Below are 26386 nucleotides of genomic sequence, written 5' to 3'. Positions count from 1 at the left end.
TAAAGAGGAAAAATCATCTGAGAAACAAATTGATAATTACATTCTCAAGAGAAAACAGTTTTTAGGCAAATATAAATCTATACCTTGGTAGGAAAATTCTAAAAATAAGTGTTGTTTAAAAGGTGAGATTTCATACCTGTACTGAAATATAAGGTTGAAAATGGTTTTTCTTTTTCTTTACCTAAATGTTAAAAAAATCACTTCTAAAATATTTTTTAATTAAAAATCCTTAAAATAGATAAAATTGTTTTTTCTATTTAAATTACGAAGTTATAAACAGGAGTAAACTCTGGTCACAATAGGGTTAATAAATATATTGTCAATAAACAACACATGTATGTTCTTCAGGTTTGAAAGATATTTATTTAATTTAAAGGTTATTATTAATCTCATTTGTCTAGCTAATATGATATTCACAAAAGGCTCCTTGTGATTAAAAACAAAATGTAAGTACAAAGTAGCCATCTAGAACCCACAATTTTCCATTTACATAAAATTCTCATACTTTTCATTAATTTCTCCAAAAGAAACTGTTACTAAAAACATTGCGAGTGGTATTGATATACTTTGGTACCTAAACTGAACCTGACAGAATTACACATTTATGCATTCCTGGGATTTACACTAGTGCATTATGTAAGCAAACAATAATAAATAAAAATTACATCAACCAACAGTATTTGGTGTGCTGTGTATTTACACAAAAATAAACAAAGACCATAACATATTTCGTACTACAACATTTGGTAATATGACAAAGTTAAAAAGTATACTATACAATATGAAAGACGCATTACAAATCACTTGGTTGGTTTGTTAGAGGAGCCAGAGCTGAGTTATCTTCATTTGACATAGGAGATCCAGTAAGAGTGTACTCTCCACCAGGTTGAGAACTAGGATGTTCCAGCTTAGGATCTTGAGCAGGATCTAAGGTAAGGCCATCAGCTCCTTTTCCAGAGAGGTATCGATTTGATATAGAATCACCACCATCGGCGCTGTTCTCAGGGGAAAGCACTTGTGCAAACTGTTGCTGAGCAAGTTGCTGGAGAGCTGCAAGTTGAGCTGGATCAGCTACCACTAATATCTGTTGAGATAGAGTCATTAACATGTATATACCACAGTGTGATAGTACATGTTAATTTTCAACAAACATAATAAACACATCTGCAGACAATCTGATGTATACTGGAACTTCCTTCATGTACATTTAAAGTATTACAATACAGAGGTAACACTATGATGCTAAACCCCTTCTACAGTATTCTCAAGATGGCTGGTATGGGTATTAAAACTTTAACATAAAGTACAGAACAACATACTCAGGTCATCTTTAGTTATATATATATAAACCTTCTACCAAAGGGGAATATGAATATATTTATCTTTATTCAATAAATAACACTTACCTGTTGAACACCTTGTTCATTGACTGACTGGTTACCCTGCAAAGCAATTACTGTTGCTTCATTAGGAAGGTCTGACACTGAAGATAACATGGCAATCTGTTAAAAATGCAGAACAAACATACTGAATAATAACAATGCTTTTAGAATTTAAACTGGTAGTGGTTTATTCACTTTTTTCATTAATAAGTCATGTTTAATATCTACAAGATTAAGGACAATACTTTCAGTTGGTGAAACTGTGTTAGCTATTAGACAATCAAGATTTCTATATATTCTAATTCTAAGTTCGGCTTTGATTGAAGAACCAATTAAGAGAAACATCCAGTAACAAAAACCTGTATTTATTTTATGAAACACTGAAATTTTAATGGCTAATCCTTGGATAAGTTGATGTAGTGTGCAAGTTGAAGCTTGGGCAAACCATGAAAAAAAAACACAAAACATATCATCTGGTACAACAAAAAATATGATAGTTCTGCACACCATTTTCTAAAATATTAGGCTTAATCAGTTTTTAAAGCTTTTAGCTATTAAACTTTTATCAACCTCTACTTGAACTGAAATACCTTCTTTGCTATAATATGAAAAAGATTAAAATGCTTATGTGTATAGCTCTGAAGGACAAGTGAAAAACCTGTGATTTATGGTGCCCATATGTTATTACAAAAATTTAAGATTAATTAACTTTGCTATTATTGCTGTCATTTTCTTTAAGAGTTAAATGTTACTTTTGAATACATGCAGTTATTTCAACCATAATATTTTAACTAGAATCTTCACATGTAAGTAAAGGTAAGATAAGAGAATGCAGAAAAGTGTCCTTCACTTCTTGGAAAGTTTTGAAAGTACTGATCATGAGATACAAATTAGCAAATATACCAGGGATAAGATTCCATAGTGTGAATCTCAAGGGCAAATAGGTTAAGATTCATGAGTATTATAGACCTTTTTGGAGTCTCTATATCTCTAAATGCTAGGCTAAGGCAATTTATGGGTAGTCTACAAACCAATATGAAGAGACATCTACATGTAAATATTAGAAACTGTAATAACCTGTACAGAAGGTATTTACATGAACATAAACTGACAAAATCAAGTGTTAAGAGGGATGGGTCCAGTGGATATGTGAAATCAGATAGTCAGCCATATGTGGTTGTTGGAACAAAAAGTAGTTAACCCTTTTGCAATGAGTACCCCTTTACTTTACTTTCTACGCAAATCATTAAGTTACACTAAAAATGTAATCAAACAACTTTGTTGTCAATGTATGTTACACTTCAAAGTTTTATGTTAATTAAGCTTTAATTACTTTAATTCAAATGAAAAGAACCTTTACAAAAAATATTTCAACTTCAGCAGTTACCATGTCTTGCAGATGTAACATGCGATTCTCTGACTTGAATCAGACATTCAACTTCAGCAGTTACCATGTCTTGCAGATGTAACATGCGATTCTCTGACTTGAATCAGACATTCAACTTCAGCAGTTACCATGTCTTGCAGATGTAACATGCGATTCTCTGACAACTACACAGATTGTACATGTATGTTTACACAGAAACTACATTTACTGTGCTATTTTCATGTATGTTTCAAAGTTCTTTGGTTAAGTATAGTGTACACAAGAAATACATTTCACCAACCACATAGGTAGACATGAAATTTACAAGCCACATGTATTATTTGACACATTTATAATAAATAGAAAATTCATTTTACACTATAAACTCTCAACTATTATTTTTAAATTGACACACAGCTTTTGTTATCATGGACAAGTAACTACCAGCAGTAATTGTTTGTTGCTATGTCCATGATAGCAATTAGGGTTATTTTTTATCTAAACATGCTTTAGTTAGAGAGCAGATTAAATAGTATTTAGGTTTTACTCTTATATTTTAGTTAATTAAGTATTATTTAAGTTTTAAAATGCATATTTAAAGGTTTAAAGTGTAACTCAAACTTTGCCTCAGTTCTCAAGGCTTATGATAATATGCAAGAACAAGAACATTTTGCTGAAGGCTTACATATCTCTGCCAAAGATACAGTATTATGTTGAGATGAATAATAAACAGTAAAGGAAAGGAAAATAAAACATTAAAATTAATTGCATGTGAAAAGGTAAAAACCTGAAATTATGAATATAATCAAAATAAGATTTTTTTAAGATTCCAGAAAAATTAAAAGGTATTTACATTTTGTTTCTTAATTTTAAACATTTCACTGCCCTGTATGTTGATAATTTTAAACATAGCAGCAAAGGAATGCTCAAACTGATTATAACAGACCAAATTATGAAGGAAATAACTAATCAAGTGGAAGTCAGATACAGGCTTTCATGTGCACAAGTTACTAAGGTGAAGAATCTATAGTTCATCATCAAAACTTGGGGACATGCTTCAAATCCCTCTGAACAATAACTCCTTATGACAAATTCAAAGAAGCATGGGGAGTAACCTCAATGGTTATATTCCCAAAGGCCTTAGAATGCAAGAGGAGTACACACTGTTTTGGAATGGATGTTTCCACCAAGATGTCTCCAGAACATATCATTTTGACAGACTTAGGAGAGCCAGCATGCCCATCTAATACTTTTGAATAAAAAAAAAGAGAAGTGTCATAAAGATATGTCTGATAAAGAATGTAATATCAGGAAATGAAGTACAGATATTGAAGAAGTTAAAGATTGCTGTTCAGAATCTTCAATATGTGGTTGTTTACCTATGATCTGTTTTTTTTTATTACTTTACTTTTATTTTGAATTGGGGGATCCATAAAAAAGAAAGAATATTTCAGTGGCCACTGACTCCACCTACCATGGAGCCTTATGAGGGAATGCACTACAATGTTAAACAAGTACATTGTAGCAACACCATTATTTCATTACCTAAACACCAGCATCAGACACAATGTCCACAACACCCACTGAGAATGTCTAACACTGTTATTTAGTTGACCTTAGCCCAAGTGGACCAGCCAACTGTCCCTGGAGGGGAGCACTCAAAGGCCACCCATCAACAGGAATTCAAACCTAAAGTGGTATGTTAAGGTTGGACCCCTCACTACTAGGATCCTCTTCTCCCCTTCATGGGTCACCACTCATAGCAAATACGTTGGTGAATGTTCAAATCCCACAGGAGGTAAGCTGAAAGTACAGAACCTTCTCTGGGAGGTCCCCTCATCACTACAGGGATCCACACTGAAAGTACAGAACCTTCCCTGAAGGTCCCTACCTACAGAACTGCATATAAATGCTACTAAAACCATATACAGAATATTCTATTTTCATAAAGAAAAGGTAAACTAGTTTGTAACAAGATATACTAGAGTAATAAATCAATTACTAAAAAAATATAACAAAGTTTTAAACAGGCCAGTACTTGTAATAAAAAGGAAGGAAGGATTTAAACAAGAAAGTACTGACAACCTATTTAACACTATGAAATAAAGTTTAGAAAGAAACACCCAATATAAGAGGGACATTTTTATTATTAACATCAATACAATTATAAAATAGCTCATCAGCTGAAATACTGTATTATGACAGACTCTTCTAACAAAGCTAACAGTTATACTTACATGTTGAGAAGTAGTACCTTGAATGACTAGATTAGCAGTTCCATCTTCGAGACTTCCCCCAAGTCTAAACTGCAATCTAGGCTGCTTTGAGGCTATTTCAGCCTCCTCTCCAGATTCCTCAGCACCTACTTTAATAGTTATTTAAGAAACTTTATCCCATTTTCTCAAAACTAAAATAAATGTTAAAATATCTAAAAACTATAAAACAACTAGACTTCAATAACTGAAAATATTATTTCAAGTACATTTAAGGTGAATATAACAATGTCATAACCTTTTGCTCTTGCCATTTCATTAGAAATGCTCGTTCAGAAAAACGAGTCTGCAAAAACTATGAATGAAATATGATAAACTTAGTAAGCAAAATCTGCCAAAGCAAGCTAATCCCATTCAAAGGCAGATAAATTCTAAAGTTGAAATTAGTTAAAATGCTGGTGGAAGTGCAAAGTATTATATATTTAAAAGCAAGTAAACTATTAGAAAAAGATTCTGAAACTTGTAAAAAAAACAACAAATTTTTGTTGTTTTTTTGTACATAAACTTAAAAACAATGGAAAATTTATTGTATTGCATGAAGCTATTAGGGGCTAGAAACTATCCAGACTATCAACAAGCACCAAAAAAGGCTGGGAAATGGTAACTCAAGCCTCATTTTAAGTGTGAAAAAAATGTTTGAAGTACAAATAAGCAAAATAAATGAGGCTGGAAAATGTAGCTTGTTTATGGCAGCCAGAAAGTGTTTGGAATATTAATTACTACAAGAAATCCAACAGTCTGAGCTCAAGGGATGAGATGGTAACAGCAGGAAGTGAATATTGTAGAAGTTCAAGATCCACATTTTCTAAATTTCTCACAACATTCTTTTGTTCATTATCAAGTAATTATTTGAAATTATTTAAGATGGTACACCCAAGCTACTTTATATAGTATGCAGCCACTACATTGAGTTATTTTCAAAGCTAGACTTCAGTAATTGTTCAGATGATATGCTAGAAAGTGTTATACTAACCATTTCACCACAGAGAGTAACTTTGGTTGAAAGAAGATTAATTGCTGTTAACAGAAGAAATACATTTTTTTTTCTCTGTGGTCATCAAACATATTTTCCCTCTACACTGGAAAGTTACATCCCTCCATGAGCTTGAATAAACTGCTAAATACTGGGTGTGTTGACATATGAAAGCATGACTGGGAACACAAGTATAAAAAATCCACCAACTTCAGTTGTAGTCACCAGATAATGCACTCACATACAGACATCAGCTGACCATAATATTTTCTGTGTTTCTACCATATATTAGGTAAGTTAATGACACCTATCATTAAGACATGCAATTTAAGTGTGCCTTTATATTACAACACAGCAAAATATACTACTAATTTACAAAGTCTTTTGATGGAGAAATGATATTGATTGGGTACCGACATAAAATATAATTACAAGTTGAAAGAGTAAAAACCACCAACATCATAAAACCAGATAAGAATTATTACATTTTAATGGAATGATAGATGATTTTTAAATATAAACCTTTATTTCACGATAGGCAGAAAAATACTAAGTTGATAAATGTGTTGTTTATAGCAACTTTTCGAAACTGTTCAGAAAGGAAAGTTGGAATATTTATTTCACATTTCTTTGCAAATTATACTGAGTAAATGTTTCACAATCACAAAACATCAATTATAAAATATGTATTATTTAAAGATTGTTGATACAGAGTCAGAAGTACTACTTGTACTTCAGTTCTGAAATATGATATGCAGATATGTTTTTGCTACATGACAGATGATCCAGATAGGATTAAGTTACTAATTTACAATAACAAGTCAAAATTTGGGTTGTAAAATATCAACAAGTATGATTCAATTGCAAAAGAAAAGACTACAGAAAATATTTTACACGAGAAAACAGAACCACTTTATTCACAAATAGCAACAAAAATATGTCTGAGGTTATAATGTTGAAGGACAAATACGTTAACACAGATTTGCTGATTGTATAAGGTTAAAAAAATAGACAGCAAAAATTGTAGAAGATACTAATTTTGTTTAAAACTATAATTAATCTTCAGCTCCAATAGGATTCCCTAAATGTTATATCATCCATATCATTAGGTAAAACTCCACCAATAGATTAAAAAAAAAAAGTTTCATCTCCAACATGCCAGAAACAAAACTAACTTAAAATATCCAGCAAGTCTGTCAGCTGTGATGATAAACTATGTCTCTGTGGCCAAGCTTTCAACTGCATTTAAAATATACACACAAACACACCTGAACTATTCATCTAAGATATTAAGTTAAATATTAGTAAACAGGACCTTGTCTTAGGCAGCTGGTAACAATATGGAATATTTACAAGATATGAGGATGAAAGATGGGAAGTCAAGCCTCACTCTGGATTGTTTGCAACTATCTGGAGTATGAACAAATACAAAACAAAGAGTTGAAAAATAATAAATCTAGCTTTGTTTTTGATAACTAGTAACTGTTTAGAAATTAACAAAATACAAGGTTGAAGATGACATACGAAGCATTGCTTTGGGTTGCTGGAGTGTGTATGTCAGAAAAGCTACTGGTATAAAACTTGAATTTGTAGTGGGACATAAAACTTAAGGATGTTTTGAATATGTACAAATTTTAGTTACACATATCTATTCATAATTATGATTTTTTACACAAGCTGAAAACCACTGTAATTTCTGCCTGCATCTTACACTCATCAAATTTTCAACTGAACTAAAGTCTAATGGTTGTAAAACATATCAATCAGTTTTTTCTGACTGATGAGGAACAGTAATTGGCCAAGTACAAAAATTCTTTTCTGCTCTAGGGATATGGTAATATGCGTATTTGTGATTTTTTTTTTCCCTACATGACTGCAAACTATTATTACTTTACATATTTAGTGAATTCCAAATTTAACTTTCTTTTCAAAAAGACTATACAAATTAAAATATTACATCAAAAATTGAATGTACAATTCACATAATACTGACCTAAACTTCTTTCTTCAGAAATAGAAACTGTGGGTTCTATATTCATCTCTTCCTCAACTATTCCATGCACTGTGCGTCTGTGCATAGCAAGAGTAGAGGTTTGTCTATAATTTTTGCCACACAGGTTACAGACATAAGGCTTGGTAAGGGTGTGGACAACATGATGCTTATATAAGCTAGAATATTCCGTAAATTTTTTGCCACAACTCAGAACACTACATACATACGGCTTTTCACCTGCAGTAAAGAAAAATTTTGAGACAAAATACATATAGTTAACAACTAAATATTAAAAAGTTCCATGCAAATTAAGTTAACAGAAAGAACATGAAACCCTCACAATTTAACAAGGTTGATCACGTAAGAGTTTTCATGTCTTTAAATAGTCTTTATATGTCTTCTTACCTCAAGTCATAGCTTAGAAGTTATCAAAAGATAATGAAACATATTTTGTGATTATTACTAAAACAGATAGAGAAGTAATAAATCTGTTTGTCATGTAATAATTATTTATATTTTAGATGCACTCAAAGTTTGCTGTTCATGCAATTATAAAATATAATTTGAATACAACTGAAAATTTAATAAAATATCAAGAACAGTGCAACATATTATCTTTGCAAAATTATTTGATAATGCTTTGAGTATTATTTTTAAAGATTAAACAAATAATAAAGGATGAATATGTCTGTCATGTTTCCACTAAAATTCTGAAAACAGCCAAGAAAGTCCACTAAAAATTACATTTCAGTTAAAAATGTTGGTGCACATTGATTATTATTCTTAAATATTATGGTGAAAATACTTCAATTTGAATCATAAGCAACCTAAGACGATACATTTCATCAAAATAATTTATATGCTAAACCTCACCTGTGTGTATTCTTATGTGATTCTTGTAATTAGTTGCACTAGCAAAGGATCTTCCACACCCTTCTTCCTTACATATGTATGGCCTCTCGCCTGTATGAGTGCGGATGTGTACTTTGCGAATGTTGGATGTAGTAAACGCTCTGTCACAGCCTTCAAATGGACATTTAAATGGACGCTCTCCTAAAAAGAAATTATTGATACTTTATTTCAAAATATAAATGAATATTATATTTTCTGACTCTGATTTGCAAGCCTTTTAGTAAAAACTGTTATAAAATCTTGCAAAATTCAATGTTTATATGCATTTCTTTTGTTAAACAATGCAAGTTACTAAGTACTTGAATAACTATGTACACTTTTAATAAACTTAAGTACTTGAAATGAATTATCCACATGGTTTTCAGATCAGTGATTGTGGTATTCTTAGGTTCACTGATTTCCTTTAAGAGTAATCAGGTAGGAGTTAACATAAAAATTGGAGGCTCATCAGAAAGTATTTTGTGGAACAAAAACCTGAACCCACATCTCTCTCCAGAATCATGTTCCATTCTGAAGGAATATGATATTAAATCATAAAACAATGGTCCAGGCATTACCCACATACATGATAATCACTCTTACTTCAAAACAGCAGGTTTTATAACTAGATCTGGATGTTAGTGGTATTTACTAACTGATTAATTAATAGCCTCATTCATCTATTATGTTCAATTCATTAACAGTACAGTGTTCTCAAACCATTGTACATAAGTGCAAGCACAAAAGAAAAAAACGTCATCAGCTAGTGCTGCCAGCCAGTTGTCTTCTCTTTTGTGAGCAGTTCAAAATTAGGGGTAGCCTTTATAACTTTGTCATAACAGAAACAGACTAAATAAGACTGGGGAATATACATCAGTTACTAGGGTAGTTGGAACACCTAGAAACCATACTTTCATTTACTTGAATATTTCAGCATTTTAATGATAATTTCAATTAACAAACCATTGAAATAACCTAAAACAGTAACAAATGGAAATGATAACTTTGATTAATCAATTTAATTATAATATTTTATTAATCAACTACTTTGCATCACACTTATCAATGTAATTGCTATTTGTAGATAATTATATCATCTCGCTCTATTTTTATTGTTAGACACAACATGACTAACCAATAGTAAAGACCAATGTATATTTCTATACAATATACTCCACGGTTGAGTGAACAGTCCTGTAGGTTACTAGAAGAACATAGTGGCTCCCTCAACCAACAATCTGTATTCAGACTACATGCACAATCTGTAGAAACTTTTTTGAAAAATTTTATAGTAAATGAGAGAGTAGAAAACACATATCAGCATACTGCACTTTTTCTTTACCATTTACCTTCACGCTTACCTTGCACTCTCTAATGTTATAAGTCTTAAAAATTAATTGAAGTGTCTGAGGTATCAGTCAAGGAATTAGCACAACTTAGTGTCATTTGCACAAAACAATACACAGTAACATAAATAAATAAATTAATAAAACATGAAACCCAACTTTACAAAATAAATCACATAAAAGTGAAAAAATAAGTACTTAACAAAAAAAATGTGCATTATATATAATAAACCCTCCAATATATAGAAACACACAAGATGAAATCATTTATGAAGTGAGACATATCACAATACAATATAAAACACTGACATTTAGACAATGTATAAAGTAAAACACAGATAAACTTTCAAATTGCTTAAACTTTTACAAAATACAAAATGTTGCAAAATAAAAACTTATATAAAATAAAAAACCAACTTGATATATCATTTCATAAAACAAATCACAAAACAAAATCACACCCTTTTTAAAATTACATGAAAATAAAACACTCACTACAGTTTGTTGTTATACAAACACAGCCCAGACCCAATACAAAATAAAAAAGGCAGATACAGCTAGCTGCAAACTCTAGTTCCTTCACAAGTAACCAGAAAAGGCTAGCAACTACATGGGAGCTGAACTTGATCTTCTGACCATGGAAATTCATCAATATTATTTCATTTCAAATCAGATTCCATTCTGACACAAGTTCAGCACAGCTAAAGGCAAAATCAATACTGAACATGTGCTACTTCCTGCCTCCAGCTGTACACTCACAATTTGCACTTCCAGCTGCATCTTTTTCTGTTATTACGTTAATAAAATATTCATTAAAAATTTGTTAACTGAAAATTTTCATTCATAACAAAGTAAAACATTGGGTGCAGCAAGCTTTCATTTGGTACAAGGTACTGCTTTCAAAATCTATTTCCTTTAGATAATTATATCCAATCAAAATATAACTTACTACTGCTAGTGAAAACAACAGGGCAAACAATGATTTCTTCCAAATGGCATATAAGCCCAGCTACAACTCTTACATTTCTCATAAAACTTCACTTGCTATTTGACAAATATTAATGAGAATATAGGGAACACTAACTTCAAATACACTTTACAGACCAGTAAATCACAGTACACTTCACTATTTCTAAATCTAAACATTCAAACCAAATCCTTCATATGTTGGATGATATTGTGTTCTCCATGTTACAGATGACTTTGTGACATCCTTAAACATGTGCAACACTACATACAAATATATGCATACATATTTACTATCATATATTTATATTGTGAACATTATCATAAACTAGTATATGTGTATAAACTGCCTCTAACTTGTGCACTATTACTATGGTAACCGAAACAGACTACCTCCACTTGCTCAGTGGTCTCAGATGCCATGGAGTCAACGTTTTAAACTCAGCTTGGTTTATCAGCATCACAAAATAAGTAATTATTGAAGAATTCAGTAAAACTAAGACTTCTCAGCTAAAATGGTTGCAGGAAGGATTGATGGAGTACATATCAATAAACATTTAGCCCAAACTAGGTGAAATTCAGAGGAAGACATTTACTTTTCTAGACAGTCAGCAACACAAGTAACCAAATTACTAAGGTGTTGTATCAGCACATGCTTCAGTTGGTGTTACAAAAAAAAGAAACAAGCAAATCCAGTGAAGCAAAGATTACTTCATTTAGATTTATCACAACACAATTTAGATTCTGTTTTGAGAAAGAACATAACTCCTCAATGTACATGGAAATTCAAAAATAGATAAACATACTGATGATATTTTAGCAAGTACTGGGTCGTCTGCTCTGTAAAATTTCCATGATTCAGACAGAGTGAGCAATTCTCATAAAATGTCAGACATTTTGCCAATGAAAATCACTCAATAGCCATGAATGTATGAGTGACATTTCCCTTTAAGCTGAGCATTTCAATTCCTCGCTATCATCAGCTGACTTGTGTGGTAACCAAGCAGCCAACACCAGATATTATATGGATCTAACTTAAAATAAATCAGCTTGATAGCTCAGAATATGGGGGAAGGAAATGGTTTCAGTGGTCCTTCATTCAAATTCACATTAATCTTTCAATCAATAACTGTCCTAACTCTGGCATGACTGAGAATCTATCACTGTATATCATGTGGAGTCACTCTGTGAAATTCTGCTGGGCAGCTCAGAAAGCAAGAATTATAATGTCTTTTTAGTCATTTTAATTTTATAATAAGCAAACCATCCTAACTTTGTGATTATCACAAAACCATACAGATTCAGTAGCATGCATTGCACTGTCCATATCTGAATCCATTCCTTCTAAAAATGACTTGTCTGAAACATTTAATGAAGCTATTTGTAAATAAAATTTGTCTTGCTAGGTACCAAAGCACAAAAATTATCAGAATATTTGTAGTTTGGTGTTAAATGCAATGGAACTCCCAACATACAAACTAATTTGTTGTCAGTCCAATGTTTTGATATACTGCTTTTGCCATATTACTTACATCTTTTGTATTGCAAAACAATTCAAAACTGACACAGTCAACTAGCAAATACTAGTAATGAATTAATATTACATAAAAATATCACCTTTGCTACCAGAATACAAGATTCATCTCCTACATTTTCACCCTATAACACAAGTGAAAAGAACTTGCTGCCAATAAAGGTTACATGCAATTACCAGTTACTGCATAATAATTATTAGGTACAACATGCAACTCTAATGTTTTCTATCTTCCTCCATAAAAGGAATTCACAAGTTGATCTGATTTTTTATTTCCGTTGAAGTTTAAAACCCTTCTGCTGTAAAAAAAAAGCAGACTAAATCATGTACAACTCTCAGCCTCCAAGAAAAATTATAGCAAGAATTAGCAGAGAATTGAGTCCTACTTCCTTGCCAACTGGGAGTTTAAGCTCATGGTTGGTTCATTCACATGAACTTGATGAACTTTCTGCACAGTAAAACACTGTTCCTGACTTCTACCGGTTATTGATGAGGTTTCACTGTATTCATAATTGTGATGTCATCAAAATGATACAGAAAGCAAATCAGTGCAGTATGTGCTTAAAATATTTTGCTACAATGTAAAATATGTTTCCCAAATATGTTTTGCTTTTATTTTAATAGCAACACTTACAAACCAGTGATTATTGCTAAAAATAAACCTTTGATTATTTCATAATCACTTTGATTACCATCAAAGTTTTTTTATGAGAGGAGAAAAAATGCAATGAAAGTTAATAAACTCTGTCATATTAGAAACTCTTCTTCTGGTTAATCTACTGGATAAAAACACCCACACCAATATTGAGAATAAACATACCCTAACTATATTTTAATACCTAATGTTTATCAGTGCCAGCACAATTATCACACATAGTCCAAATAGTTTTAACCATGTAAAATATGACCCTTCCATTAAACGTGGAGAAACGCAATTAATAAATATGTACAATGCAAAGTATTAACATAAAGAAGTTTAAAATTCAAAGTAATGGCAACACAAACTTAGAAGGTTTAAGTGGCAGTAGCCCAATGTCTCATCTGAAATATTACCATGATATTAAATTATTTGGGATTTTTTTCCATCTGTTCTAATGTCAAAGGCTTTTTCAGTTTCCAGATATAAAGAAATGTATCTTTCTATAACACATCTCATGACGGTATTACATCTCTATTTCAACTACTTGGCTATAAGTGATTAACATAGAATTTTCCAGTACATAGTAGGACTGAACAATCTTCAGTTTTTTTATAGACATTTAAGAGTAATTTATATTAAATAACACAGTCACTATGAAAGTATTCTTACAAACATGACCAGGTGTGTGTAAATAAATCTAACATATTAAGAATTTCCAAAACACACTCATAGCACTGTGGTAACTGGGTAAATCTAATTTTTCTATTGGTTTGTTAATTAGTTCAACAAAGTTGTTACTTATTAACTCTTCCAAACAGCCCCATGCAATTACAAACCAGATGAAGTAACTGCCTCGAAATTTTTTTGTCTCAAACCTTCTATAAATTACAATATTTAATATTAATTTATTAAATATTTCTCACCTGTATGGGTACGAACATGCTTCTGCAAATCCCCAGATGTTTTAAAAGCTTTATGACATTGTTCATCAGGACATTTATAAGGAGTTTCTCCTGTGTGAACCCTGGTATGGCTCTTTAAACCATAGCCAGTAGCAAAAGCCTTGTGACATCCAGGTGCATTGCATTTAAAAGGTCTGTACCCTGTATGAGAACGTTCATGTACCTGCAAACACACGTAAGTACGTAAGTAACATCTATACAAACTTGACTAACATTCTCTAATTTTGGCAATATTTAGTTAAAGTTCAGTGGTTATTTTTTGAAACATATTTGCTTTGCAGCCTCTTCTATTTTTTTCATTAAGTTCTGATCAAACAGCACATACCCAAAATTTTACAACACAAATCCATTCTCACTAAGATAAAAAAAATTATGCAGTAAACTAGACTATTATTAATTACAAAAACAATTTACCTCATGAGACTATTCCTTTCTGGGCTAGCAGGTTTTTTTGTTTTTTTTTTTTGAGAGTTGAAATACTTAGTAGTATGAAACTTTGTACAAACTTAATAAAAAAAAATAATGGTATCTAGCTTTGGCTTTACAAAATCATAAAAATTTAGTTTTTCTATACTTATTTTGCCAAATATCCAACAATTTGTTGCAAGATATAGTTTTGAGAAAACATTAAATCATTTCCTTTTGTCTTTACAATTTAAATTTTTTCTTTATTGTTAAACAAAGTTCAATTCTAAATATCTGGCCAATTTCAGCTTGACAGATAATCAGTAACACTTTCTTTGACTTTTTTTTTCAGCTAATTCCTTCTATAAATTGTAAAATAGAGGGAAAAAAACAGACCAATTTCTTAGTAATTATTACATGGCATTACCATCATATCTATTATGGTAGTTACCAATATTCTTCAAGCAAAAACTCTAATACAAAATGGCTCATGGATGCCATTAGATGGTTTACAGTTACTGTACAAAAAATTATAGTAACTGAGCATGACAGCTATGGGTGACAGATATTCACACACACACACACACACACACAGGTTCAATTTCATAATAAAATTATACAAGTAACTAAGGGTACATGACTTCAATACTTAAACTGTTTTTTTAAATTAGAGATTAAATAAAATCATTAATTTCTACCAAAATTATTTAAGTTGGAAATGAGACAAATAACGAACAAAAATACATTTTATCTTTCTTGCTTAGTACAACTACTTACACAGTCTTTAATTACTAACAAACAATGAAATATCATTTTCACACATGTCACAAAAATTGTGAACTGTAGTCTCTTCTTAAACTTTGAAAATGTACTCAAGTTTAATTCATTAAACTGGTTTACTTGTATAAAAACTTATATCAAAACACCTTCAAATGATGCTGAGTTGTGTATAATCGTCCACACCCTTCATATGGACATTTGAATGCTCTATCTCCCATTGCCAAGGCTCTTGGACTACTTGTAGAGGGGCTGTTTACAACACCTAATGCCTACAAAAAATGTATTTAGCAATCAAGCATATTCAAAGTCACAAAACGAACAATTCCAAATAACCTGAAATGTTTTCTGTGATTTTTCTAGATTAATATGAACTTTCACAACTTTTTTTTTCTTTCAAGTAAATGATACATTTGAATTTTATATTTGTTATAATGATGGAAAAGGTTCAAAACTCCATTTAAAGTTAGAAAAAAGCAAGGATTTCTTAAAATCTCTAGAACTATGATTCTAGACTTTAAAATCAAACTTGAGACTTCATATGCAAAAGTAAGGTATAATAATTATAGAAAACTCACCATTTTTGCTTCAATTCCATCTCTAGCCCCTTCACTTACACTATCTTCTCCAATCTATACAAATTGAAATTTTGATGGAAATAATTAAGTTATCAAAGTTGAAAACTCACCATTTTTTTTTGCTACACTGGAAACAGATTTAGTGGAACACCTAAGAAGACCACGTTTTGTTTATTTGTACAAGTTTAACAGTTATACAATGTACAATCAAATGTTACTAATTCATATAAAAGAGATGATTTCTAATGGCAATTAGCCAACTGAAGTGAATGTTTGTAAAAAAATAACTATTTCTATTTGAATTTACTTTGTCCTCTAATTATTTATTGAAACAAAATATACATCATGAAACCTTTAATAATCATGGCAACTTTCTAACTGTTTTTGGTAACAAATACCATTAATTAATGACACTTATCCAGTTTACAAAACAATCACTGAATAATTAAGAAATTGGGAAAAAGTTTAATGAATTATTCATATTTAAAGCTAGGTTGTTTTCAAGAGTAAACTAAAGAATTACTTCTACTAAACTTACAACAATGTGAGAAGTCTGTGTTTGTTAAACTTAACCATAGGAGCTTGTTTTGGAACTTTTAAAATCCATTTTATTAACAATCTATACAGGATCTTCGAGAGTGACATTTATAAATTCATTCATTATAGTAAAGTGCAAATGATTCAACTAAGGTTGATCTTATTACAGACAGAGAGGTGTGACTAGGTGCTGGCATAAGGGGCTTGTGCCCTGATTCTACATGACTCATGGTCTGAATCAGCAATTGGTGTCTAGAAAAATCATTATAGAAGACTATGATCAGTGTCATACTGAAACAATAAAAATTCTCATGTCTGTGAGACTTAACTCTCTGAATATCCTAAACACCTAGCAATACCTCTGAAGATAAATCTTGAGAGAAATGGTGAGGTTATAACCAGAAAAATTGGTTTTAAAATTTTGAAGTGTAAAAAGTCTTCAAGAGTCACATTACTTTCTATTCATTTACTTGTTTATAGCCTTAAGATCCTGTTCCAGGCATCTAAGTTTGTTTCTAATTTTTGAAAAAATTCTATAAGTTAAATTCAGTCAGTTAAAGCATTCCCTTCACACAGGTTAACAGTCATTATTCTCAACTGTTATAGAAACTTAACACTCAATACTCCTCTACCTGCCCATTTCTCTTGCGATCTATTATCTTAATGAAGATCTTAGACTTTTATCTTAAAATCTGTCCATAGAACCATAATTTCCTCTTCATTTTTTAATTTCTTTTTATGGTTCATTCTCATCATTTCTCTCATGAACCACATTTTCAACACTTTGATGTTTTTTTTAATATAAATGTTGTTTATCATATTTGATAATGCAAGAGGGTGGACCCTTGCAGAGCAATTCACAATTCTGATTTCTTTGGCAAGTTCACTGAATGCTAATATTATCTGCATACTAAAGAAAGTTGATCATGTTATCTTAACCATTCTTATTTCTCTCTGGCACCTTCCATCTTTGATAGGCTTGGGAATATACACAGCAAAGTCCTTATCCTTCTTCCAAACTGATTGATATTCACACAGAGATAACATTTCCCTTAAACAACATAGTTGAGACTCTACCTAGTTGTTCTTGCCAGCCAGTGTGCAACTAAGAAGTGACCCCTGGTGTGCACTAATGCTTGTATGAAGTTAAAGGTTGAATGTTTGTGAAGGAATTATTTGGGTCATTATCAAAGAGTGACTGCCCAGAGGTTAGATACTAACACAGAATAATTTATACTGAAATCAGCCAGTCTTTTTAATGTTGTTGATATTTTTATATTCGATCCAACCATGTTGTGTTTTAAGTTAGTTATTTTAAGCATCTTCACCTAATAGTTAATTTACTTTACAAACTGTTTAGTTACGAGAACATTATTACAGTTTGAGGAATTTGTTAGATAAAATGGAAAATTAACCTACATCATCCATTCATTAGAATTAATTGGCTCATTCATTAATACTCAGTTTCAATAGACACCAGATACATTACTGGGAGGAAATTTGCTGCATCAATTAAAATAATTATTCCATGAGACAACAGAACACTTTGAAAGATACATCCAGTTATCTTTCATGCCAAAAAACAATAGAAAGAGATTTCTTTCAAATAATAAGACTTAAGTAACAAAAAGTATTTCAACAGAAGTTGGGTAATTACCTTGATTACTTATGTTTATCAACTACATCAATTAGGTCACAAAGATATGATTAAAAATGATGATCAGTTAAAAAGAAAAATCAAAATTATTACTGCATTTCAGATACTGCCATATTTGGATGGATGTTTCATGATTTGAGGGTTGATTGTTGTTCCCACCACACATGCTCACCCTTTAGTATCTTTTAGCTATGATAAGGTTACCAGCCAAAGTCTCTACTGTCACCTATTGGGCCTCTTTTAGTGCCAAATTAAGAGAATTCTTTTCACTGTAACATTTCTGATTTTCAATTGTGTAATTCTGTAACGTTTAAAGTTACTTTTTCTGCACCAATTACTTTTCTGAAGCTGTGAGAAACACTGGCATGTTTCAGACCTACAACTTTTGATCACAGGGTGAAAGCTCACAAAGCAGTATTCTTTATCCATTCAACCATGCTTGTCTTTTAACCATATGATAAATTAAAAATGTAAATATGCTAATTAATTTTCAATAAAGAAAACAATAACAATAAATGTAGTATTACAATTTGTATATATCAGCAATTTTCTTGAGTAACAAGACAAAAGGCAAAAACTTTTTTTCACATTGTAGTTTATACCAAATATAATACTACTACTTTAAATAGGCTGCAACTGTAATATAGTCTTCAGTGTACAATGATAAGAGATGTGTTGAGTCAGAATTGTGCAGAATCAAAATAACACATTTTTAGCACACTTTACACTGAATACTGTTGGGCACAAAATGATCAGTTTTATATCCATGATAATTTTATTATTCTCTACTTGTAATAAGTTAAACTAATATATACTGTTAGGTTTACTGTCCCTTTGAAGATACATCTAAAGTATTGTACTTGATATCCTAGTTATAGTTGTGCATGTTCAATTCACCACCATTGCTGTGATATAGCTATTCATATAAACTTTACATCCAGAACTAAGCATACATAACTTATGTTAACAGAAATCTCAATAGGCACTGTAATGTTTGGTATTTTCTTAACTTATAGTCAGTGTTCTGAAGTTGTTTATTCTTTAGTACTGTTGTTGAAATTCACGAGGAAAAACAATCGGAACAGTAACAATGCATTTTAAGCTTGTTTCAAGTTTTACGTTACAGTACAATTACTTAGTATCGTTTTCATCTACAACTGTTTCATGATCAAGAAAAGTAACTTAATACTGAAGTGTTGTACTTGAAGATGTCTATCATATTAAACAAAGAATAGTTCAAAAATTATTTTAAAAAATCCAAAACAAGCTGAAAATAGGAAGATTAGTCTCCCATGAAAATATCTGATTAGTTAATGTACAGGTAGTTCTCGCTTTATGTAAATTCGTTTTTGGATTAACACAATTGATAGAATAACATCACTTCACACTTGTTAATTTGGATTAATGTGATTTTTTGATTGATTTGTGTATTGTAATGGTACAATCAAAAGCATTTACTCACCACTGGCTTGAAGGTGTAGTCAATATAGATGCTTTATTACAATAACGTGATGCACGATAGTTGAAACGACATTACAATGACAATAACACTACGGTTATCTGTGCAGTAGCCAGATGGTCACGAGGTCCATTTAGGTCATACATTGAAGTCATTAAAATCAATTTATCACACCTCACACTGGAGTTGATGTTTTCTGTAGATACATTATGTTGACAATGTGAGTACAGGCAGCAATCCTGCAGTATATTAAAGCTTGACTCATAGCATTTCCACTGATGCTTTATCTAGATATATTAACTACGTGAGCATAGGCTGCAATCCTGCAGTATATTAAGGCTTGACTAATAGCATTCCCACTGGGATCACACTCATTGTGTATACTCTGTGGGAAACAGCTTTTGATTTACATGATCAATTCCTGGTATGTAATGATCACACAAACTGAGAACTACCTCTACTCAATTAAGAAATCTGTTATTGCCCAATTCTAGTTACAAATTAAAAGGTTTGCCTATTAAGAACTTTGGACTGCTACCCAAGCTATTTAAGAATAAAGGGAGAAACATCACTGTTAATAGTAACATACATTCAACTAATACTGCTTACTTGTACGTTAATAGTAACATACATTCAACTAATACTGCTTACTTGTACGTTAATAGTAACACACATTCAACTAATACTGCTTACCTGTACGTTAATAGTAACACACATTCAACTAATACTGCTTACTTGTATGTTAATAGTAACACACATTCAACTAATACTGCTTACTTGTACGTTAATAGTAACACACATTCAACTAATACTACTTACTTGTACGTTAATAGTAACACACATTCAACTAATACTGCTTACTTGTACGTTAATAGTAACACACATTCAACTAATACTGCTTACTTGTACGTTAATAGTAATATACATTCAAATAATACTGCTTACTTGTCCAACAGCAAAATTTTCCAAGCCTAATCCAGATGCTTCTCCATCAAACAAGGGTTCAGCAGTTACTGGAGAAATGTAAGCTGTAGTCCCATCTTCTAGTTGAATAGTCTGAAGACCTTCTAAAACATTAAAACAAGAATTTTACTAGTAATTTTAAGTATTATTAAGATGACAGCAATAAAACAAAACCGATATTTATTGAGTATTTTCATCTTTAAAGCACGAGTAATCAGAGAGAATGCATACTTTTATGTTGTTAGTTAACACAATATTTCACCTTCAAAACCTCAAAATTTTTGTGTCCTGAATGATCAATGCTCTAAAACATTTTTTGTAGTGTGATGAAAAGTCTCAACTTTAATGCGCTCATGAAATTTGACAGACACATGGGTCTGACTGCAAAACCCTCACCTCTCTCTAAGACTAAATGTTTGATAAAGCTATTACTAAGTCATAAAATTAGAACTAAATGAAAATAAGTTACTGAACAAATACAATCAGTGTTACTAACCTCGTGGGGTTGTATGAATAAAGGCAGTAGTTCCATCCTCTAATTGGACTGCCTGACCATCAAAAAATTTTGTGGGAGCTTCTGAGCTATCTGATTCATCTGTTGATGGGAGTGACTGAACAAAAGCTGTCGTACCATTCTCTAACTTCACTGTTCTAGTTTCTAACACTCTAGTTGCTACATCTCTGTGATCAACCAGTGAGATTCCAGAGTCACTTAATGCCACACCAGAGATACTTAATGGAGGTGTAGATGTCGTCACAGCAATAACAGGTGAGCCAACTGAACAGTTGATAGCTAAACTATCACCTTCACTTGGACATACTGACAGAACCCCAGCATGAGGATTGTCATTATTATCTTGAGAATCTTCTTGGTGATCCTTAAATAAACAAATAACTTTTGTCAAGGTATTAATCAACACTTTATCTTAAAATATTTCTTACAATCTACAAATCCTCAATGCACTTCCACAATGTCCCCAAAAGTGTTCTGTTTCAACTGTACGTAAAACCAAAATTAAGAGTAGCATTTTATTTCTTGCTTTTGAAGTTCGTATGACACGTTGTGTTGTAACCTAGAGAGTGAATAATTCTTCTCATGATTCACAAAATGAGCACAATTTACTGACATCGCAACAGTAGAAACTGCAATGTTAAAAATCTGTTATGAGAGATCATTTTAGTGTCTGCTGACTGACTGACAGACAGCACACTACTGAAGGCAGTGTGAATGGCTAAGAACAACAAGTTACCACTGCAGGCACTCTATCCTATACTATCAAACATTATATAACCACAGCTTACCTGCTTAAGAATATTAAGATCTTCCTTAACTGAAAATGTATTTCAGATATGAATTCAACTCTCTGCACCAAAAAGAGCTATTATCTTGCTTGTATTGCTTTGTAAGTTCCTCCATAAGCTACAAGCCTACACGTCAAGGTCTGCAGTAATTCTGCAAGAGACTAGCATGTGAACAGTGGTTCATTTTTGACAAGGCAAATTAAATGCATCAGAAATGAGGAAAAAAGTGTGAAAGGTAGTGCACAGGTGAATATCTACCTGAAATATATTTCCAGGTAAGAAAAATGTCAACTTTAGAAAATATGCTAAACTCTCCACACAATAAAGCACTAGAAATGCACATTGAAGATGATAGAGGGTCGCTACTACAGATAAATTACAAAGATGAAAACATCAAAAGGGGATACTCATCTAGTGTGACATATACATGTTGTATATATTACCCTCCTGTTGGTGGAGAGCTGCAGTCTATTAGCTATATTCATAAGCTAGGGCACTACATGTTGATACATTAATGGTGGAAGTTTTGTTTATAGCTTGTTGCATGTGCAGAAATATACACAGCAGCAAACGTGAGGTGACAGTTGTATGTGGTGGTGAGATTAGTAGCATTTCTGAATTTATAACTTACCTGTAAATGTTACATGTATTTATAACAAAAATAGAACTTACACACAAAAGTATAATCTTGTAAACTTTCAAGACATTTTAAAAACTTACTGACTGAGACAAAAGAAGTCCAATAACCTCGGGAACATTAGGGTCTGGCAAACTTGATCCAGGATCTTCCTCCTTACTAGGATCATCAACATCTCCTACATCTGTATCATCCATAGTTTTGTAATTTTTCTAAATCATCCCTAGGAATGAAGGCTACTTTTAACTTTTATATACACATAAAAAAATCAATTTTTAAGAAATATTTCAGACACAAATAATTAGTATATAATACACAAAAATCAATATGCAGACATTAAAAAGTAAAGCTGTTAACAAGGGCTTGAACCCCTTCCATTAGTATGAGCCATAGCACACAAAACAGTATTCTGTTACATGGTATTAAACACCAATTTCATTTGACATTGGCTTCACGTATTTTGGTACTGACGTCTTTGCTCAGCTGAGCCCTCACCAATGGCATAAAGATGGTTAAAACGACATGGATGCCAAATTCCAATTGTTCTTAATGATACTCAACCATTTAAGCTCATTCTACCTGAATTTCTCAACCAAATTTCAATGAAATTGTTTCAGCCAGTTTACCAAAATAAGTTAAGGCAGCAGACAGAAATCAACAACCATGTTTTATATTTACATGTATGTAGCAGATAAATGGAAGAGTCAGCAGGTATTCATGAACAAAAACCTTGTACAACTTATCCCTTAACTGTTTTCAAGGGTGTTATGTGGATGATTAAAAAACCATGGATTTAGTGGACTTAGATTTCCAAAATTATCTAAAAAAAATTACATCAAAGAGGGTTAGTGATAGACTAGTTAACTTAAACAGCAAAAATATTGTAGGTAGCAGCATCAGTTGATAATTACTGCCATTTAAGGGTTAAAGTAACTTGTTACATTTGACACTGTTATTAGCAGCATGCTACAGGGGTCAACACTTTGGTCATTACTTCTTGTTTTATTATTATTTACATCAGTGATACTTATAAAGACATACCTAGTAAACTCTAATAACAAGGTTAAGCTGTTGGATGTGTCTTAACTGCACTGTGTTTGACACAGGTCCTACACAAAGCAACTTGGATCAATTTGAAAGTTGGCAAATAATTGGCAATGGTCTTTCATTATAATAGTTAGGGCAAAGTAATGCATTTCAGTAATCATAATTTGGATCACACAGTTAATATATATGGAAATCCATTCAACACAATGACTGATGAAAAGAATCTTTTAACAGAGATGGACAAGTCATTCAAGCTGTTGAAGCAGTGCTATGTTGCAAGCATAATGTTAGTACATATTTACACACATTAATTACAAGACAAACTGCAATTTTTTAATGTAATTCACAAATGAATCCTCACTTGAAATACTGTGTACAGATTTGATCTCCTAATCAACCAAGAAAGGATAATTACTTAGTACTAAATGTTCAGGAGGGTTACTAGTATGATTCTAATGATGGAAAGATTATCTTATGGGATTAGGGTAAGAAATATTTATATGAATGTCCACGGTGACTGACAGGATAAAAACCTTTGTAACTTTATGTGCATTCTGAAGAGGGCAAATATTCCATACTTTAATATAACAAAAATGTAACATTTTGTCCTTATGCAGTAAATAAACAATTAAATACAAAGGTCTAGCTAGACATAGTAAACACCAGTCAGAGCATCTTTTTATGACAGAATAATTGGCTTATGGAATGAGTTGCCAGAAGGTTGCCATATTATGAGGTTTTATGCAGAGAACGTATGATTTTCTAAAAAAACAAAATACAGATTTGAATTTCATACTTTTTCTTAGGGACAGGTGTACAGGGACAATATTGAAGGACTAGATGATTTCTTGTTGTCCATAATTTTATGGTCAAACACACGTATTTCATGTATATTTTCTTAGAATCAAGCCACTATATTTTTCAATAGTTCCTTTAAAACCTGATACCTAAAGTTTTGCTTACAGAATAAAGAAAGTTGTTTTTAGAAACAATAAAAAAATAAGGGAAAAAACTGATCTTGCAATGACACCATCAATCACTTCAACATAGAAAATACACTACCAGTATAAAAGTGGAAAATTTCTCAAGGTAAGCATAAGATCCATTTTAACCACTTAGAAGAGAATTACAAATATAATTGGCAAACATCAGATAAAAATTTTTCACTAAAAAAACTAAATTATGAAGGGCTAGCTATTGAACTTATAAGAATGAACCAAACAAGACAGTGATGGAAGTGAACATATCACTTGATCCCACTAATGATCACAAAAGCTGTCTTGAATTTGGAAGGAAGATAAAATCCCCACATTCCTAAAGTTCTCACTTCATCTATCTAAAGCTTGATGTTTGAATAATGTCAGCTTTTATCACGATACCATTCCTTTAGTTAACTTCAGAATACTACTTTGATGGCTATTTAACAATCGGAAATTCTAGTTCTGTTTGTTTTCCTAGTGAGGAAGCCATTAATCTAATATTTGTTTTCACACCTTCACTTTATATGTAACATTGTTAGTTCCCTAAAGGCATTCTACATGTTTATTTATCTAATATTCATCTATTATTGACTGGTAATTCCTGTTTCATCCTGTAGTTTTTAAAGGAACACTACATTTCTGTAAGAAAATTAACTTCAAGGGTAATTATGATAATTTTAAATTTTGCATGTAATATTAATAAAATAGAGATTATGAAGCTGATTTTCCTCTATCAAATGATAAAATTATAGTAACTGCAAGAATTAGACAGTTGCAGTCTGTCGACCAGTTTTCAGCTCTGGGATACTTTAAATGGCTAAAAAAGCACTAAATACAATGGATATAGAATGACTATGCTATACAACTCTTCGTATTTAACTACTGATGACCTGTACAGAACAAAATCCTGGTGATTTTTTGTATTACTTTAATATTTTATATAATTAACACCGTAGCGTATTACACTACTATGGTATGGCGGTTAAAATCTACTTCCTACTTGCATTTTTGTTTGAACTTGTGATTTTTGGTACTAACTAATAATATGTAAAAAGTATATTATTCGGATTTGCATATTTTAATAATAATAATAGTGGTGTAATACTAAGAATTAAATTATTAGTCATTAACGAAATGTACTAATATTAGAAATCCACGATTTAAGTTTCATTATTACCACTTTAATACTAGCAGAAGGGGCAGAATTAATATGGCTGCACTACTATTACATTGTGTTAATACAATAAAATTAAAAATACATAATGCTAAATAATAATACAGCAGTAGTACTAGTACTACCACAAAGCAAAAGTTAATCGGGACATTGATTCTATTTCTGCCCACAGGTATCGGTTTCGCACAAAATGGCGTCTTGAGAACTGGCATGATATCAACTTTTGTTTCAAACACGACATAACTCATTGTTTATTAAAATATAAAAACAGGAGTGTTGAGTAAATATAGGCACATTTAGGATAAGCATCAGACACACTCAACCTTCTCAGTATCACTCAATACAATCGTGTCTGATGAAGTAAAGAATGTTGGGAAAAATTTACAATGAACACTGGGAACTTACCTCGACCACGATGCAAAGCGAAACAAAATGGCCTTCAGAGATTCGATCTAGTGAGTGAGAAGTACGCGATGGGATGTACCAGTACTGTGAATGACGAATACGTGATACGTATGCTTCAGTTTGGAAATAAACGTGTGCA

General features: G+C 31.6%; 1 protein-coding gene across 7 annotated transcripts; it reads right to left on the bottom strand.

Moving 5' to 3' along the window:
- Positions 1–343: 343 nt before the first annotated feature.
- On the bottom strand, positions 344–26386 carry LOC143226380 (uncharacterized). Of its 7 annotated transcripts, none has more exons than XM_076457273.1 (12): positions 26248–26386; positions 22725–22864; positions 21199–21580; positions 20685–20806; positions 16087–16140; positions 15658–15780; positions 14288–14489; positions 8861–9040; positions 7988–8224; positions 4986–5113; positions 1407–1502; positions 344–1084 (listed from the first exon to the last, which is right to left on the bottom strand). In XM_076457273.1, the coding sequence occupies exons 2-12, from the start codon at positions 22836–22838 to the stop codon at positions 794–796; spliced, it is 1929 nt and encodes a 642-aa protein (XP_076313388.1). In that variant the 5' UTR covers positions 22839–22864; positions 26248–26386; the 3' UTR covers positions 344–793. The 7 variants fall into 7 exon arrangements, with proteins under 7 accessions (XP_076313388.1, XP_076313393.1, XP_076313391.1 ...); XM_076457278.1 differs by having other exon boundaries at positions 4986–5110; XM_076457276.1 differs by lacking the exon at positions 26248–26386 and adding an exon at positions 26166–26240.

The sequence above is a fragment of the Tachypleus tridentatus genome, chromosome 9, assembly GCF_004210375.1.
Source record: "Tachypleus tridentatus isolate NWPU-2018 chromosome 9, ASM421037v1, whole genome shotgun sequence".
NCBI lineage: Eukaryota > Metazoa > Arthropoda > Merostomata > Xiphosura > Limulidae > Tachypleus > Tachypleus tridentatus.
This window is presented reverse-complemented; position numbering and strand designations above follow the sequence as displayed.

Excerpts from the sequence above, each read along its gene's own strand:
- LOC143226380 (XM_076457273.1), bottom strand. The coding sequence starts at position 22,838 with ATGGATGATACAGATGTAGGAGATGTTGATGATCCTAGTAAGGAGGAA. Across the intron at positions 20,807-21,198 it reads TATTCATACAACCCCACGAG|AAGGTCTTCAGACTATTCAA; the intron begins GTTAGTAACACT and ends TTAATGTTTTAG. Across the intron at positions 14,490-15,657 it reads CAACTCAGCATCATTTGAAG|GTACATGAACGTTCTCATAC; the intron begins GTGTTTTGATAT and ends GTGTGTTTGCAG.